The sequence below is a fragment of the Erythrolamprus reginae genome, unplaced genomic scaffold, assembly GCF_031021105.1.
Source record: "Erythrolamprus reginae isolate rEryReg1 unplaced genomic scaffold, rEryReg1.hap1 H_11, whole genome shotgun sequence".
Lineage (NCBI taxonomy): Eukaryota > Metazoa > Chordata > Lepidosauria > Squamata > Dipsadidae > Erythrolamprus > Erythrolamprus reginae.
This window is the reverse complement of record NW_027248464.1, coordinates 48436-66973: the sequence shown is the minus strand read 5'-3', so window position 1 is coordinate 66973 and position 18538 is coordinate 48436. Positions and strand designations below refer to the sequence as shown.

The 18538-nt window shown below is 38.0% G+C and overlaps 1 protein-coding gene across 2 annotated transcripts in view; it reads right to left on the bottom strand.

The window, feature by feature from the left end:
- Positions 1 to 5331: 5331 nt before the first annotated feature.
- Positions 5332 to 18538, bottom strand: part of LOC139155340 (transmembrane protein 161B) — a 38893-nt gene continuing 25686 nt past the window's right edge. For both annotated transcript variants that reach the window (XM_070730476.1, XM_070730475.1), the window contains exons 6-12: positions 15728 to 15879; positions 15261 to 15321; positions 13354 to 13494; positions 12321 to 12434; positions 11394 to 11568; positions 9109 to 9205; positions 5332 to 6625 (exon numbers count right to left, since the gene is read on the bottom strand). In XM_070730476.1, coding sequence (XP_070586577.1) covers positions 6348 to 6625; positions 9109 to 9205; positions 11394 to 11568; positions 12321 to 12434; positions 13354 to 13494; positions 15261 to 15321; positions 15728 to 15879 — 1018 coding nt within the window. In that variant the 3' untranslated portion in view covers positions 5332 to 6347. The remainder of the gene's footprint in view (positions 6626 to 9108; positions 9206 to 11393; positions 11569 to 12320; positions 12435 to 13353; positions 13495 to 15260; positions 15322 to 15727; positions 15880 to 18538) is intronic.

Below are 18538 nucleotides of genomic sequence, written 5' to 3'. Positions count from 1 at the left end.
TGCTTAAATTAATCTCAGAGTTAAATTCATATTAATCACTTTTATCACAAATACACAAAGGAATCTAGACTATCTCAGGTAATAGAAATAGAAAATACAATATTATATTGTGCAATGTGTTTTATCTAAAAGTTACTCTTCTACTAGATTTATCTTCCCAATATCATCTTGAATAAAATAAAAAATATTTTGGCAATATATTCCTGTTCCTTTTCAGCAGATACCTACAGCAATAGCTACTGATTATGTACCATCAAGTTGATGTCAGCTCTTAGAGAGACATAGATTTTCTCAATGATGATCTGTCTCTATTCTTGTCTTTCAGATCTTTCAGTGGTGCCCTCAATGCTACTGTAATTTTGTTTACCCACCTTGCTGCTTGTTATCCATTTCTTCTTTTTCCCAGCACTACAGCTTTCTCTGGAAATCTTCACACCATGTGTCCAGAGAAGGATAATTTGAGATAGCTCAGCTATATCTGGAGTAAGAAGAGTTGCTTTGTTTGATGATCCATTTGTTTATTTTCTTACTATCCATGATTTTCTCAGGAGCCTTCTCTAACACCAAAATTGAAAAGCTTAATTTTTTTTTTTGCTTCTTCAAAATCCAATTTTAGCTATAATCTTTTCATAATGTTTGCCATATCTAAGTAATGCCTCTTTCTTGACTATATTTAGTGCATGGATTCAAGAAAATCTATTTACATGATGACAAAGAACTGACACTGACTTGATGGCCCATAATCAACTAATGATTATATGTGTGGCTTTTTTTAGGAACTCAAAGCAGTGTAACAAGGAGAGACCACAATATAATAGGTAAAGAGAGGGGTCTCCTTTCATTTTATAGCCACAACCCTATGAGGTAGATTGGGGAGTGTATCATTCTCCATCTAAAGTTATTTGGTGAGTTTCAGAGCCGGGGTGGGGTGGGGAGGGGGGAGGATATCTGAAACTTTGTCTCAATTAAATAATTTAACATTGTTCTTAAAAGAATGATCAATAAAAGGATTATTTCTTCTGATTTCAAAATTCTCTTTTTTATTTCATGTCATCTATTTTAAAAGATACTTTCAATCTATTTAAACAAATAATTTATATCTTACCAGTGTCGTAGAATATTTAAAAAGTAGAAAAATATCAATCAGATGACATGGTTCTGTAGAATGTTATTCTCTGTTAACATATTGTTCCAATTAAAGCTGTGTTTATAGATTGTTCATCCTTATGAATATACTTTACAAAATTATTTCCCAATACTTCGCACAAAAATATTTCCTACCAACTGCAACTAGTTTTTCTAAAACCCAACTGAGTATTTGACCCATATTTAGTCAAGAGGCATTTTTATCATAAATCACAGAAATGGAAAATATTTTGATAAAATATTTAACATATTCAAATACCATATATTTTCTTACACTAAAACAAGATTAAAACAAGATATTTAAACTGGAAATCAATAGTTGCTGCCATGTTCCCATGTCAACAAGATTCACCACCAAATGATGGTATAATTTTGCAGAAAAATTTCAGGACTTAAGGCATTGTGAATTTACTCTAATGTGATTTTACAAAAAAAAAAGATGAAAAATGTTGTAACAAACAATTTTATTTCAAACTTAGGAAACAGCTGTATTTGCTGTTGATAGATACCAAAGGAGTCACAACCTAATTTCATTAAAAACATAGGTTGCAATTAACCAATATTTTAAAAATAAAATTTGCACAAGTATAGTATGTGGCAATTCAGAATGATTGCTATGCAGCATTCCATGAATACCTAAGTTTCAGTATGGATTATATTTTTCTTTCTTGTTCCCACATAATTTAATCCATTTATCCAGGTAATACTGGATTTCAGTCACTGGTTATAACCCATTTTCCCATAAGGCTTTTTTCAACATTAAACTTTCTTTCATTTACCATTTTCCCGTGTTTTATGTTTCCAACTCACGTATACTTCTTTCAGAAGAAAATGTTTATATTCATTTTAATAGATTAAGCTATGTATGTATGCCTTTTCCACCAAATTAGTAAGAACATTCTTGTACAAAAGCAATTTGATAAATAAGAAGTCAACAGATACAAATAAACTTAAGTAAAGAGTGTGAAAAAAATCTCAAAGTACCAAATCAAATTGCCATTGCAATATCAATGTTTTGTTTCTTACAGAAGAATGATCAGTGATGCACAGAAATGTCAGAAAATACTGCCATACTGAAACAAAAATATTTTGGAAAGAAATTTGTTGAATAGCAAACACATTTACAAAATTATATATGCATTATTTCCATCACTTTCTCCCTCTTGCTGCAGTTCTTTACCATGTGTATATGCCAATCTACAACAGTATGCCAATCTACAAAAGTTTTCGGAAAAGGTAGAAGAAACTGATTGGGAAGAAATAAACGGAAGTCCCAATGCATGCAAGTCTGAAGATTCAGGGTTTTTTTTAAATGTATCCTTCAGAATTCCATGAAATCCATCCATAGTTCAATCTACTATCAATAAACTGAACTGCACTTAATTCTGATTAAACAAACTCTGATGCAAAGGAGCACAAACTTTCAAAATTTAAAATTTGTATTCTGGTAGTTGTTTTTTTTTTAATTATTTGCTACTTTTCTAAGCACTCTAAAAATCTGGAGTGTTAAATGGTTTATGCAAAGCTGGCAATCAACCTCAAGTGTATATGTAGTTTTTCCTCATATAAATAAGCTCATTTGACAATGCTTAAAGCTAACCAACAGTATTGATAATTATTAGTCTGATTGGACATAAATTAGGAACATTTAAGACTTAATTTTGAAATGGTAATCAAATCTGCTGTACTGTATTAGATTGGAAGCAAAACTTGTAAAATGTGAGGTAATAATATTAGCAAGAGATCAGTTTATGTAGTTTGCATAAGTATTTTTAATGTTGAGTAGTTGGATAAAGAATTCCATTCAATAATTCGATCTTTGTAGCTGTCTGCATATTTCATTACTTTTCAGACACGCAATCCAACCATTCAGATAATGTGATCTAATTCTAATATTTGAGGGGATATATCTCAACCTAAAATTGTAGGAAATAACAAAAGGGCCAGGGATGTGACTTACTTTATTATTTATTAATTGGATTTGTATTGGACAAATACGTAGAACTGTCCTGCGCATCTACCACTAGTACATATACCTATTCATTTCTGCTGAGAGAATATGATCTTAAAAGTTTTTTAAAAGATGGCTAACTTATACATCTATGATTACAATAGTCAGATGGAAGGATAGTTATCCCCCAAAAGAATAGAATTTATTGCAAAGGAAACTTATGTAAGTGAAATTATAACTTTGCACTTCACAAAATATTGTGGTTCATTGGTTACCCTGATCAAAAGAAATGATTGTGTGACGTTGATGATGCAGAGCCCAAAACCAATGGATGACCCTCACCCAGTGGTTCAATCTAGAGTTTCAAAAAGATGAAAGTATACAGTGGATGTAAGAATTAACAGTGTCATAACATAACCAACAACTGGGATGTGTTGGTATGTCCATGGAACACATCTGCTTCATGAGCTGCAGTGACTATTGGTTTGATTTTAAGTGTAATTCAGGATGCTGGCTGTCACCTTTGACTATGTAAGGTATAGGGCCTGATTAATTGAGGGATCACCTGCCTCTCAAAACAACTCCCCAGCTAATTTGATCCTTGCACATTGACATACTTTGGGTTCCTTTAATTAAATAATCTAATATCTCAGAATACCAGAAATGTATTTTCTTTGTAGTCAGATTTACTCTTTAGAATGAAGTCTCACACTCCACCCCCCCAGGCCTATACAGCCCCACTATGTGTTGTTGTTTGGAACTGTAAAGATCTCACCCAGACCTTTGGCAAAGGAGAGCTTTCACTTCATCAGATCTTTTATCTTTATTTTTTATTTATTTTATTGTTGTGAGCCACCCAGAGTCATTGATAGTCAGGTGGCATACAGGTTTAATCAATTATTATTACGGAGCTTGAAACTATTTGTGCAGGGATAGTCCTTACCATTATACCATATTTTTTGGAGTATAAAATGCATTCCCCCCCCCCCCAAAAAAAAAAGAGGGTGAAAAGAGGCCGTCTAGCCATTTGGTTTCTGCCTCTCGGAAATTTGCCTCCTTGCAGCAAACAAAAGAGCCTGATTAGCACAAACAACTGATTATCTGCCTCCTGACCATCAAGTTGATTCAAGTTGCAGGCAAGTGGCAATAGGCTATGGCAATCCCTGCAGCCTGAAACTATTAGCTGCTTGTGCTAAAACTGAAACTAAAACTGCAAGGAGGCAAATTGCTAGGAGGTAGAGGCAATCAGATTTTTATTTTTTGTGCTAATCAGGCTGTGCTGAAACTAGCTGTTTGTTGTTTGCTGCAAGGAGGTAAGTCAATAACTATAAATGTCTATAGATTGTTCAAATTATTAGACTTATTTTTAAGTCTAATATTTAAGTCTATTTTTTATTATTGTTCTAGAGAACTTAACAAAATGAAGCTTTTTAAAATAAATGTTTGATCTGAAGAGGCCCAGTGCTATTGTATCTTCTTTTAAATAGCAGAGAATAACTATACAGTAGTACCTCGTGATACAAACCCCTCGTCTTGGGATTTTTGTGCCTCTTCTTATGAACTTTTTTCGCCTTACGAACCAGCCGAAAGTTCGGCAAAAGTTCGGGTTCGGTGTTTGGGTTCAGCCGATAAGCACCACCGCCTGGCTGTCACCTTTTGAAACAGCCGGGGGGCTTCTCGGCGTTCCCCCAATACCGAACCTGGAAGTTCAGCAAAAGTTCGGGTTTGGCATTCGGGAGGTCGCCCAGAAGCGCTGCCACCCGGTTGTCACTTTTGCAGAAAGAGTTGGGGGTGGTGCAGAGGTTAAAGTGCGGAACTACAGCCTACTTCAGCTAACTGCTAGCTGTAGTTCAGCAGTTCAAATCTTACTACTGGCTCAACGTTGACTCAGCCTTCCATCCTTCTGGGGTGGATAAAATGAGGAGCCAGATTATTGCGGGCAATATGCTGATTCTGTAAACCGCTTAAAGAGGGCTATGCACTATGAAGTGGTATATAAGTCTAAATGCGATTGCTGTAATGTACATTTCTCCAATTTTTTGCTATTTCTATGAGTCAGGCACACACACAGAGAGAAATACCCAGCAAACAGTGTATATCATCTGTACTATTTGCTTTTTGCTGGGAGGCAGAGCCAGAATGGTTTTCCCTTATTTTCCTTTCTCAAAACTAAGGTACATATTATACTCCCCAAAATATGGTAATTAACAAAATTTGCCCAATATACATTTCACTGCTAATGTTTTCAAATAGTGTTTATTGAATTATACTTGTTAAAATTAGTTTAAATATTGATTAGTGTCAAACTTCAACAACTAGTGATATAATAATGGCATTTGTTAAATTATGGAAACATAAAAGCTAAATAAATTTCTAGTTAATTATTAGCACCAAGACTAAACATTCAATGATTCATATGGCCATTTATTATTTTTAAAATGATTGATGAGACCAAAACAATATAGTTATATTACTCTTATAATACGAATTTTTAGAATTTCTTGACACATTACATTATGTGGTATAATGAGATGCATAAGCATATTATACCACTTTACATAATTTAAAATGTGAATGTGCAGAAACAAAGCACATGTAGTAAGCTTTCAAACAACTCATGAGCTTACTACCTGCAGATTATATACACTAAATATTCATTTTAAATATATGCTCAGAGACACATGCTGTAACATTCAAGAAACTTACATTCCTGAACTTTCACACAAGTGATGCAGTACTAATATGAAAATACCTCCTGCAGGACAATTATTCTGTATTCCATGCACTTACAACAAACTCTATTCAGAATGTTTCCTGTACTGTAATATACAGTATTTCATTTGTCCTGTGGAATTAGCTTGCTTTTCAAAAGAAAAGTCATCCAAGTTTCTGACTCCTTATATGGCTTAATTAAAAGTTCACCTTTAAGCAGTCACCATTAATATTATCTTTTTATATTAACACTACTAAGATCAGTCAATCAATGACTGTATACATCATGCTCCCAGGGCAGAATGGAACTCATGAAAACAAAAGATACTTAAACAAATTTCAAAGTAACCATCTCCTATTTCTCACTAAAAATTTGGGTAATGGTATTATGAAGTCATGTTTTTTTGATATTACACATTACATTGCTTGCGACCATAGAAGAGGTATTAAAGGAATGAAACTTTATAATGTTATTTCTTCCAATATTCTTCTGCTCTGTTGGGGAACATAGGCTTCTTTGAATTGTTATTTTCTAAAATCATGCTACTGTCAAGTACTGATGGTAGAAAAGCCCAAAAAGGCTTGTGGAAAAAAGGCAAGCAGCAATCCACCAAGTGAGAAATGAAAGGAGTCCTCTGAACAACAGTGGAGTGAAAATGTTCTTCAGGCTAGCCAGAGCCATTGATAGCTGTATTACGGTTACCTTCATCTTTTTATCATCAGATGAGGATTCAGAGCTTACTGAACTGCTCTGTAGATTGTTCTCTGTGGGTAAATCTGAGATTAATTCTGGATAAATGCCCCACGAATAGTTACCTACAGAAAAATAATTAAGGTAAGAACATTGCTAAGTTTTAAAATAATTTTTAATCACATGCTTCTAAGAACAACATTGCATGCTTATTAGGAAAGGGAAATAACATTTTTAATAGAATAAAGACAGAGACAACAATTTGAAACCTGACACATATGGTTCAACTTTTCTCGATATTAAGTCATGTTTCATTTTTCAAAAGAAGATGAAATATTGATACTGAAATTACAAAAGAGATAGTGTATTGATGATAATGTGGTATGCAAAAAACATTTCATCAATATTGTTCCAATTTGTATTAAAAAGTGACATCTCTCTAGAAAAGAGAGTCCTCGGAGAGGGGCGGCATACAAATCGAATGAATGAATGAATGAATGAATGTATGAATGAATGAACAAACAAACAAACAAATTAAAAAACTGCTGAATATCTAACAAAACAAAATTTACCAAGCATTACACAGGAATAGAGACAGATTCTGAACACATCTATAAGAATAAGAGAAGTTTCTAAAGCTATAAAAACATTAAAGTAGGAAAGGTTCCTGTACCAGATGAATTATCAGTTTCTTATAAATTTTTTGCTAAAATATATTTACAACTTTTACAAAATATGATGAATTCTATCTTAGAGGGAGGAAAGCTTGCAGACAATTGGAAAGAGGCCAATATAGCATTACAGTGATCCCTCGATTTTCGCGGGGGTTACGTTCCAAGACCTCCCGCGAAAATCGATTATCTGCGATATAGCGGTGCGGAAGTAAAAACACCATCTGCGCATGCGCGCCCTTTTTTCCATGGCCGCGCATGCGCAGATGGTGGAGCCGGTGGCTGGGGAGGTGGATTCGCCGCCCCCACCAGCCCGATCTCCCTCCGGTGGCTGGGGAGGTGGATTCGCCGCCCCCACCAGCCCGATCTCCCTCCGGTGGCTGGGGAGGTGGATTCGCCGCCCCCACCAGCCCTTCCTGCTCTGGGTCAGAGCCGCGGAAACCTTCGGCTCGCCAAGGCTGCGTCTGACCCCTTCGTTTTTATTGCAGTGAAGGAGGCGAAGCAAGGCTCCAAGCTCGCCTGCCGCCGCTACGCCTCCGCCGCCTCAGCCACCCCCTCTGCTCTGCAGGGACCTCGCATGCCACGATCTCCCTCTCTTGCCCTCCCCGCGCTTTTCCTCGGCGGCGGCCAAGCGGCAGACCCGAACTCTCCCGGGTCCCTCTCTATCCTATCCCCACCACCACACACACACACGCCGACGCCGCCATCCACCCCGCCGGGTTCACCGCTTGCTCTTCGCCTTCTCCCGCCTCCGAGGCCGACCAGCCCAAGCCGCAACCTTTAGCCAGAGGCGGACCTCGCAACCGATTCCGCACAAGGCACCAGAAACCCTTCCACTCGCGAGGGACAAGAGGCAGGCACAAAGCTGGGGCACAAGGGGAGCTGCCCGGCAGAGGTTGCTTTTTTTCTTCTCGTGGGCAAGTGGAGGGGGGGAGAGAGAAGGAAAGAGAGAGAAGGAAAGAAAGAGATGAGAGAGGGAGGAAGAGAGTGTGAGAGAGAAAGAAAGAGAGAGAGAAATGATAGAAAAAAGGGGAGAAAAAAAGTAATGAGAAAATGATTGAAGCAGAGAATGACAGGAAAGAAAGAGAAAGAGACAGAGAAGTGACTCTTGGTGATGACGTATGATGTCATCGGGTGGGAAAAACCGTGGTATAGCAAAAAAACCGTGGAGTATTTTTTAATTAATATTTTTTGAAAAACCATGGTATAGCGTTTCGCGAAAATCGAGACCGCGAAAATCGAGGGATCGCTGTAATAGCTAAAGAAAGACAACATTTAACTTTAAGACTGTTACATGCACAAATATGGAAAATTAAGTGTTATGCACAATGGAAAAAAAGCTTGATGAAGATCACAGAATTTGCTAAAATAACTAAATTCATTTATTTAATCCAAGAGAAGATAATATCTGTGTTTATTATTTATTGAAGCCCCTTTATGGACTTTTTGCATAAAAAGCCATGATTTATGGCTTTAATGATTAGACAGGACAGATTATAATAAGAAAGATAGGTATGTAGTAATCAAAGAATAATAGGTAAATTTATGATTTCACATAAGTACTGTAAAGAAGAATGAAAGCTTCTTCTACCTATACCATCTTTTTTATATATATTTTTCTTGCACTTTTATTTATCTCTTTTTTATATTAGTTTGTCTTAGTTTTTACCTCCTATTTAAGAACCTTTAATAACAGTTATATATATGAAATATGCCCTATAGTTAGCAGGAATACTCATGCCATATGTTGATTCAGAAATTAAAAGATGACTGGTGGGATGGAACTAGAGAAATGAATAACCAAGAAATTAACTTTTTGCATCTACCTTTGTCCTACTTTTAAAATGAACCCCCCCGCAAATGATTTTTTTTACTTAATATAATTTTTCCAGTAACTGCCCACAAGCATGTTCTTTTGTTTATTGAATATTACTTACCTAAAGTTTTTAATAGAAGAGTCATGTGTAGCAACATAACCAGAGGTGCCACATATTGAAGAGCAATTATACAAAGATAATAAAACACTCTGGCCACCTGAAATCAACCAAAATAGTGCCCAATTAGGGGTGCAAGACAACACTATCATGTAAGTTATCATAGCTAATAACACACACAGTTAATGGTATAACCACATTAAACACTTCTATGGAATATGCTGACAACCACCTAAGATCCCCATACTTACCTGCCCTGTCAGCCCACAATGCGTCAATAATTGTTCTCTCAAGAACTAAAGAACTAAAAAGTGGACTGAAACAGTAGTTAACAGAATTAATAAGCAGAAGGTAAGGCCATCCTAATCCAAGTAGTCTTCTTTTCAATCCCCTCTCCATTAATCCTACATTTCTAATCCTGAAAAAAAAATGTTTTTTTCTGAGTCCTCTTTTGACTGAATTCAATCTTGCACAGTTTTTGTAGCCATGTTCAATAGAAATGATCCTATTCTGTAATCTGAAAAGTGAGTGAGTGACTGGCATTAAGAATATATTTGCTGCTCATGAATACACAGGACTAAACCCTGGAAAGCAAACAAACAGTGAAATATTTTGAAAAGCCACTTTCTCCTGTTATTTAGCTGCTTAGTTATTAAAAGTCCAGCCCAATTTGATCAATCCTGGGCAGCTTACAACAGTAAAAATAATAACAAAATGGATCATATAACTGAAAAGGAAGTCTACACAACAATCAATTAAATAACTGAAACTTCCCATAAAACGTCTGGGGATAAAGACAGATTTGAAGAGTGCACTGCAGATGGTTTGAATAGGGTAGATGCCATGCCATGGGCCAGCTTCCTGCTACTCTGTTTAATGAAACCCAAGTACACTGGCTCTGTCTGAGATAAGTAATTCCTCAAATCGAAGGAAATACAGTGGTACCTCGAGATACGAGTTTAATTCGTTCCGGACCTGGGCTCTTAAGTCGAGCAGCTCTTATCTCGAACGACTTTTCCCCATAGGAATTAATGTAAATAATTTTAATTGGTTCCAGCCCTCAAAAAACTCACAAAGTTAGTCTAAATTATGCAGAAAGACATGTTTTTAATGAAGAAATGTACATGTACATATAAATGAATAATGAAGTTTCTTTCACTTAACTTGTAAACTTTCTTAAACTTTTAAATTTACATATGTTCAACTTCTCTGCCACCCAATCCTGTAGGACAGAGGTCCCCAACCCTTTTTGCACCAGGGACCGGCTTTAAGCGATCAAGAGAGGAATGGGTGAATGAATGGACGGAGGGTGGGAAGGAAGGAAGGAAAGAGGGAAGGGACAGGAACAGAGGAAGGAAGCAAGGAAACTTATGAAAGGGGAGAGTAAGAGAGGAATGAGTGAAGGGAGGGAGGGAGGGAAGAAGGTGGGAAGGAGAAAGAAAAGAAGAAATAGAGGAAGGGAAGGTAAAAGAGAGAAAGAAAAAGAGCAAGAAAGAAAGCTGCAAGCACCCCCCCGAGCCCCCCAGGCCGGCTGCAACCTTTTAAAACACGCGCGCCGCTTCGCAGCTGTCTCCTGAAGCCGAACGCGGAAGTTAGCGTTTGGCTTCAGGAGACAGCTCCTTGGCGCTTGTATCTCGAATTTGGGCTTGTAAGTAGAACAAAAATATCTCTCCCCTCCCAGCTCTTATCTCGAGTTGCTCTTAAGTAGAGCAGCTCTTATGTCGGGGTTCCACTGTAAATTAAGAGTTTAGGAGGTACTCTCAATATTGAAAAAAACCCTTCCAACTTCTCCCAAAACATTTATTTATATTCTAAAAGGGATAACATGTTAGAATGCACTTATATTTGCTGTTTCTTATTTAAAATGGAATTTCATGTGTTCTTTATATGTAATCTCTTTTTCTTAAAATGAAAAAGACAAAGGAAGGTACACACAGTTCTATTTATATAAAAATATATAAAAATATTTGCATACAATTTTATGAAATAGAGTATATTAAAAATATAACTATTTTCAAGAAAACAGTAGTAGTATCACTCAAAGTTAATGAAAAATGAAATTATTAAGTCTTATTGCCAGGCTATCATACACTTGAAAATAACTAAATTAATATTGTCGTGGTTTCTAGAAAAACACATCAAATTCTGCCTCATTAGTTTGATTTTTAAAAACGTTTTCCTTCAGGCCCATTAATTAAAACTGAAATGGCTTAATATACATATAATATGTATATAATATAAATAAAATATAATATGTATATTTTTTATTATTGCTACCTTAGACTTACCATTTTCTGCAATTCAACAGTACTTATTCTCCCAACTTCTTTTTTCATTTGATCCACACATTTCTGTGCTAAATTCAGATAGGCTTGGAGATGGCTGCGCATCATGGCTAATCTCAAAGCACACAGGAGAATTATAATCCACAATCTTAGAGTATCGAATGTAGCTTCTGACATTCTGTAGATTAAAGAATGAACACATAAATTTTCTCAACATCACTCTACAGACTCCCCCAACCCCCACATGCATATATTATTATTATTATTATTATTATTATTATTATTATTATTATTATTATTATTATTATTTACTTATTAGATTTGTATGCCGTCCCTCTCCGCAGACTTGGGGCGGCTCACAGCAGTGACAAAAACAATATACATTGACAAATCTAATAATTCAAAATCTAAAATAACACTTATACATTTAAAAATCTAAAAGCAAAGAACCCCAATAAAAACATACATACAGTCATATCATGCACTAAAAACTACATAGGCAGGGGGAGATAAGTTCCCCCACGCTTGACGACAGAGGTGGGTTTTAAGAAGTTTACGAAAGGCAAGGAGGGTAGGGGCAGTTCTAATCTCTGGAGGAAGCTGATTCCAGAGGGTCGGGGCCGCCAAACTGTTTTAGTAATACTGTGGGGAAGATAGAAATGGCAAATGAAAATGTGTTCCTGTGAGAAGAAATGTGGATGTATGAAAAGAAATCGAAGACAGGAGAACTGCTTGTCCCTCTATTAGGGACTGAATGGATAAAAGAGACAAGGTGGCATTTTCTTTCCCCTCAGAAAGACTGAAACATTATCCTAAAAACTAAGGTTATTCTATTTGAGTTCCTCTTCTAAAAAATAAGAATATATCTACAAAAATATTGCATTTTAAACATATGTAAGATTTAAAAATAAATATTTCCAAACAGCTTACAAAGGCACATTTTCTTTTCCTAATGGTGGGTTCATAATATAATCCTTGGTAATTGGTTTTACCCATAATAACACCATAAGCAGAGGTGCCAGGAAGTTTATATGTAACAGAGTTCTGCAAGAGACAGAAAGCAAAATAAATACATTTATTATTACAGAAAAAGGGTATTTCTAAATTATTCTATATTGAAAGCAAGATAAATACTAGTCTTACTGATTTCTGCTACATTCGATGTTAATTTATTTATCGTTTCTAAAGAGCTTGAGAAAACCTTGGAATTCCTTGCAAGCTTATTAAACAGTCTTGTGTAAAATGAATAATACAAATTAACTCTCCAAGCCTAATTTTTTGCCATTACCAAATACTCCCGAATACATACAACTGCAGGAAAGTTTGGAAACTTCTCCCTTTGGACAAGGTAATGCTGTTAATGATTACATATATAGTCCTCAACTTATAACCACATCTGAGTTCATGTTTCAAGATGCTGGTAATGACATTTAAAGCCTACATGGAAGATTATTTGAGGGGATAACCTAGGTTATATCTACACATCCTATCAGGTTTGGTGGGAATGGTACATTAAGGGTCCCATCTTTTAAGGGTATCATTTGGATAAGGCAGGAAAACAGCAGTTTCTGCCATGGTACCCAGCCTTTGGAACATCATTCTCCACCAAGATCGGATTAATCAAAGATAACATACTAATAGAGAGCAGAGAAAATAGGACTGCATTCAGATAGCTAAAATGTAGAGGGTGAACAGATGAATATCTGGGTGGAACTCATCAATTTGCTCATCAACATTTTAGGTATCCGAATATAGTCCTATTTTATTCCGTTAGTGTTTCCCTTTGGAGATTCTTTATGAATATGTAACTACATTTTAATAAGATTTTAAATTCACTGAATTTTAGAAAACACATTCTGAAATTTGGCATTAAAAAAAACCAGAGCCATGTTATAAGAATAATATACTGTAACTGAGAGTGGAGGTTACACTTTAAATTGAAATCTATACACTTTTAACTTACTGCGTGATTTTTTCGGTTGTTAAACTCAAAGCATCAAGATGCATCTGAGCCAGCCTCAAACCAGGGAACGTCAAAAAAGCTCCAATAAGTGAACAGAGGATAGCCAGAAAAAATTTGAAAGTAAGTTTAGAAACAGGACCCCTAAAAGAGAAAGAGTAACAGTTAGTTTTTTTAACATTTTAAAATAGGTGATTGAAAAAGCAGCAAAACAAATAACAAACACCGCTCAAGAAACATTCTAGCTTTTAAGAAGACTATGGTTATAATTGAAAACTGGTAATACAGTGATCCCCCGTTTATTGCGTCCCCAACCATTGCGAACAGGGTACTTCGCTATTTTTCAACCCGGAAGTCAAAATACCATCTACGCATGCGTGCCCGTGGGCACGCATGCGTAGATGGCAACCGGGAGATCAGCTGCTGGGCGGCTTCCCTGAGTCTTCCCCCTCTTGCTGGCGTCAGCGAGGAGTTTCCCCACCGCCCACGCAAACTCCTCGCTGCCGCCCGCCCTTCGCCCGCCCACGCTGTTCATTCTCGGCGCTTTCGAGCTGAGTCCGGGAGCGAATTCGCTCCCGGATTCAGCTCGAAAGCGGCGAGAATGAACGGCGTGGAAAAGCCGTTCCTTGCCTTTCCTTCTCGGCGCTTTCGAGCTGAGTCCGGGAGCGAATTCGCTCCCGGATTCAGCTCGAAAGCGGCGAGAATGAACGGCGTGGAAAAGCCGTTCCTTGCCTTTCGTTCTCGGCGCTTTCCAGCTGAGTCCGGGAGCGAGTTCGCTCCCGGATTCAGCTCGAAAGGGGCGAGAATGAACGGCGTGGAAAAGCCGTTCCTTGCCTTTCGTTCTCGGCGCTTTCCAGCTGAGTCCGGGAGCGAGTTCGCTCCCGGATTCAGCTCGAAAGCGGCGAGAATGAACGGCGTGGAAAAGCCGTTCCTTGCCTTTCGTTCTCGGCGCTTTCCAGCTGAGTCCGGGAGCGAGTTCGCTCCCGGATTCAGCTCGAAAGCGGCGAGAATGAACGGCGTGGAAAAGCCGTTCCTTGCCTTTCGTTCTCGGCGCTTTCCAGCTGAGTCCGGGAGCGAATTCGCTCCCGGATTCAGCTCGAAAGCGGCGAGAATGAACGGCGTGGAAAAGCCGTTCCTTGCCTTTCGTTCTCGGCGCTTTCCAGCTGAGTCCGGGAGCGAGTTCGCTCCCGGATTCAGCTCGAAAGCGGCGAGAATGAACGGCGTGGAAAAGCCGTTCCTTGCCTTTCGTTCTCGGCGCTTTCCAGCTGAGTCCGGGAGCGAATTCGCTCCCGGATTCAGCTCGAAAGCGGCGAGAGCCAGCGCCCCCCGGACCCCCAACCCGGGTTTGGGGGGCTGCTAGGAAGCCCTCCATGCCGGCGGCAAACAGCCGCGCCCCCCCAATCTTCGGCTCCTCGCTAGCGCTGTGGGAGTAAAAACACCATCTGCACATGCGCAGATGGTGTTTTTACTTCCGCAGCGCTACTTCGCGAAAACCCGCTCGTTGCGGGGGGTCCTGGAACGGAACCCTCGCAACGAGCGGGGGATCACTGTATATCAACTTATGGTTACAATGTAGCCAAAGGCCATATTTGCACAGTCTTTAAGCATTGGCTCCCATTTAACAAGCTATGTGTCTTTATCCTTTCTAAATTTCACCTGATACTAACAGAATTTTCTTCTTGGCCACCAATTGATATTGCATTGGCTGCCGATTGGTTTCTGGACGCGATTTAAAGTGTTGGTTATGACCTATAAAACCCTACATGGCATCAGACCAGATTACTTGTGGGACCACCTCCTGCCGCATGAGTCCCAGCGACTGGTCAGGCCCCACAGAGTCGGCCTTCTCCAGGCAGGCAAGTTTTTGATGATAATATATTTTCATCTTTAATATTGTGTTTTATACTTACCGGGATTCCAACCCTTGCTTTTCAAAAAATTGCACTGCACTTTCTGAAAAATTGGAGAAACCTGCAGATAGAATGTAGACGGTAAACACAGAATATTAGATTGATAATGTGGAAAAAATAGAAGTTTTAAATAGTTAAGCAGAAATACCAATTCAGCTATGCATAATCTAGAGAACATCAAGTGCTATGTGTAAAATCAAAATACTATTTGAAAGTGCAATACATTATTAATAGAAAATAGCACATTACACAAGAATATAGTCCAATTCAATTTAATGGTTGTCAACTCTTAACGTAAGAATATTTATAATTTGCAGAAAAATATTTCTGCCTGTAATAGTAATGTGAAAAAATTATGAAATAAAAGATTTGAAAACAAAAAAAAATATTGTTATTTTAAAAAAATATTGCCTATATTTACTGTTAAAATTGCTAAGTATTTGTCCATATTAACATCAAAATATTACCTGATTCAAGTCCAAACTCCAAATAGTTTTCTGTTACAATCAGAATTACCATAGCTTTGACAAAGAAAAAGAAGCCAAAGGTTACACAGACTGATCTTTCTCCTCCCTCTTCAACTTTAAAGTAGTGTGTAGTTAACGAAAACAATATTTTGCTATATATAAGTGTCAAGGAATTTTTTTTCATACAATTATACATAAAAATATTTGAAACTAAGTGCTAACATTAAAGAGGTAGGTCTATAGGTAAAATTATAAACATTGTCATAATTGGGGGGAGAGGCAGAGCAGTAGTTTTTAAGCTATAAGGCAAGTGTGTTAACGCTCATAAAAGGTTAATGCCAATTCCTCATATTTTTGCAAAAATTATAAAACCACATGGATAAATGTGTTTTAATAAATCACTATAACATTTAAAAACAACTAAACTGTCTTGGCATATACTAGGCTTAAAAGAAAATGCTACTAAAATAAAATCCATTTTATATCCAAAGAAGACTAGAACTTCTTTTTCATTTAGCAAAGTTTTAAAGATTGGATGCTGTAGAGAAAAAAAGACTGCATTCTTGGGAGACTAGCATCAGGGAGAAGGAATAATACTGTGTACAAGTCTTCAGAAACCAGCTATTAGGTGGAACATAAATTCTTCTGGGGGGAAAAGAACATTAGCTCTAATTTGTTCAAAAGGTACCATAAAACGAACTTCAGTTAAAGCAATAGCAGATTGAAAGTGAGTTTGTTGTTAGCAGAGCTGACAATAAACATGGGAGAAAGTAAATCCTCTCCAGATAAAGGAAAGAACTTGGGATCACTGAGAGTGCTCCTCAAAGATGCTCCCTGTGATGAGACTGTAAAAAACTAGTCTCTGGTGGGATTTAAAGCTCTGGGAGTTGGAAGAGGCAGCTTTGCCCGAGCTACAGTATGGAGCCTTCAAGAGGTGTTGGGTTTGTCCCCTTCGTCTCTTGATCATCTTTATTAGAAAAGTCTTGTAAATGGCTTTTTTGATATTAAGATCTTTCGGAATAACAAGTTTCATTATATTGGGTGATTTCCCTTCAACCTGTAAGGCGGGGGGGGGGGATCTTTAAGTAAGTATAAAACCTAAAGGAGAAAAAAGCATTGGGAAATAAGCAGCAAAAATATTGTTTAAAATGTTGGTTTTAGTTTTAAATAGTAAAGAGGCTAGATTGACTGAAAATGAGAATTTGAAGTACTTCCTATAGTTTGCTAAAATCTTATTAATATATAGAGAGATTTTAAGTTTAACTGTAAGAAATTTTTGCTTTGGAAAAAATGCTGATGACAGAAAAACATGATAAAAGGAGACCTTTTAGGTTAGTTAACCTAGGCAGATTCACTAATACAGAATGGAGAAAAAGTATTTTAACTCTGGAAGAAGTCAAGGATATTTGGTAACAATGTACCTGTTCTGCCAGTGTGTTTGCACCGCCCGTAATTACAGGGTAATTAGTCCAGGAAGACACATACCACACGATAAAAAGAAAACCCCAAAATTTTTATAAACAGAAAAACAGAAACAGCTCCCTTTTTAAATGTCAAAGGGATTTTCTGATACACACAAGGCACAGATTAAATGCAATCCAATTGCTCAACCAATAACTGGGAAATTGAGTCCAATTCTAGAGTCCAGAGAATCCACACACAATCTTGAACAGCACAAAAACCATGATCTTGACGAAACAATGAATCAGATAAACTGCCATGAGGCTAAAACACCAGGTTGCACTTTTATTTGTAGCACTAATTACAGCAGCCCCACCCAACCACAGGTGGCCTCATTTTCTCTTGTAATAATCCTTCAGTTGTTGTCTCCTATGCATCACTCTACGCATGCGTGGATGTGTCATTAATTCTTGTTCAGAATCCAAGGATGATACAGATGATTGATCTCCTCCTGGGCTGTCTGCCAAACTCCCCTCTTTTAGAATAGATTTATTGGATTTATATGCCGCCCCTCTCCGCAAACTCGGGGCGGCTCACAACAATAATAAAAAAACAGCACAGTACATAATACCAAATCCAATGCCCGCCAATCTAATTACAATTTAAAATTAGTAATCTCATAAAAACAGTATATATAAAAACAGGCACACAGTCAATCAATCAACAAAACAACATGGGCAAGGGGGAGGTGTTTTAGTTCCCCCATGCCTGACGGCAGAGGTGGGTCTTAAGGAGTTTTCGAAAGGCAGGGAGGGTGGGGGCAATCCTAATCTCAGGGGGGAGCTGGTTCCAGAGGGTCGGGGTCCCCACAGAGAAGGCTCTTCCCCTGGGTTCCGCCAGACGACATTGTTTAGTCGACGGGACCCGGAGAAGGCCAACTCTGTGGGACCTAACCGGTCGCTGGGATTCATGCGGCAGGAGGCGGTCCCGAAGATATTCTGGTCCGGTGCCATGAAGGGCTTTATAGGTCATAACCAACACTTTGAATTGTGACCAGAAACTGATCGGCAACCAATGCAGACTGCTGAGTGTTGGAGTGATATGGACATACTTGGAGAAGCCCATAATTGCTCTCGCAGCTGCATTCTGCATGATCTGAAGTTTCCGAACACTTTTCAAAGGTAGCCCCATGTAGAGAGCGTTACAGTAGTCGAGCCTCGAGGTGATGAGGGCATGAGTGACTGTGAGCAATGACTCCCGGTCCAAATAGGGCCGCAACTGGCGCACCAGGCGAACCTGGGCAAACGCCCCCCTCGCCACAGCTGAAAGGTGTTTTTCTAATGTGAACTGTGGATAGAGGAGGACGCCCAAGTTGCGGACCCTCTCTGAGGGGGTCAATAATTCCCCCCC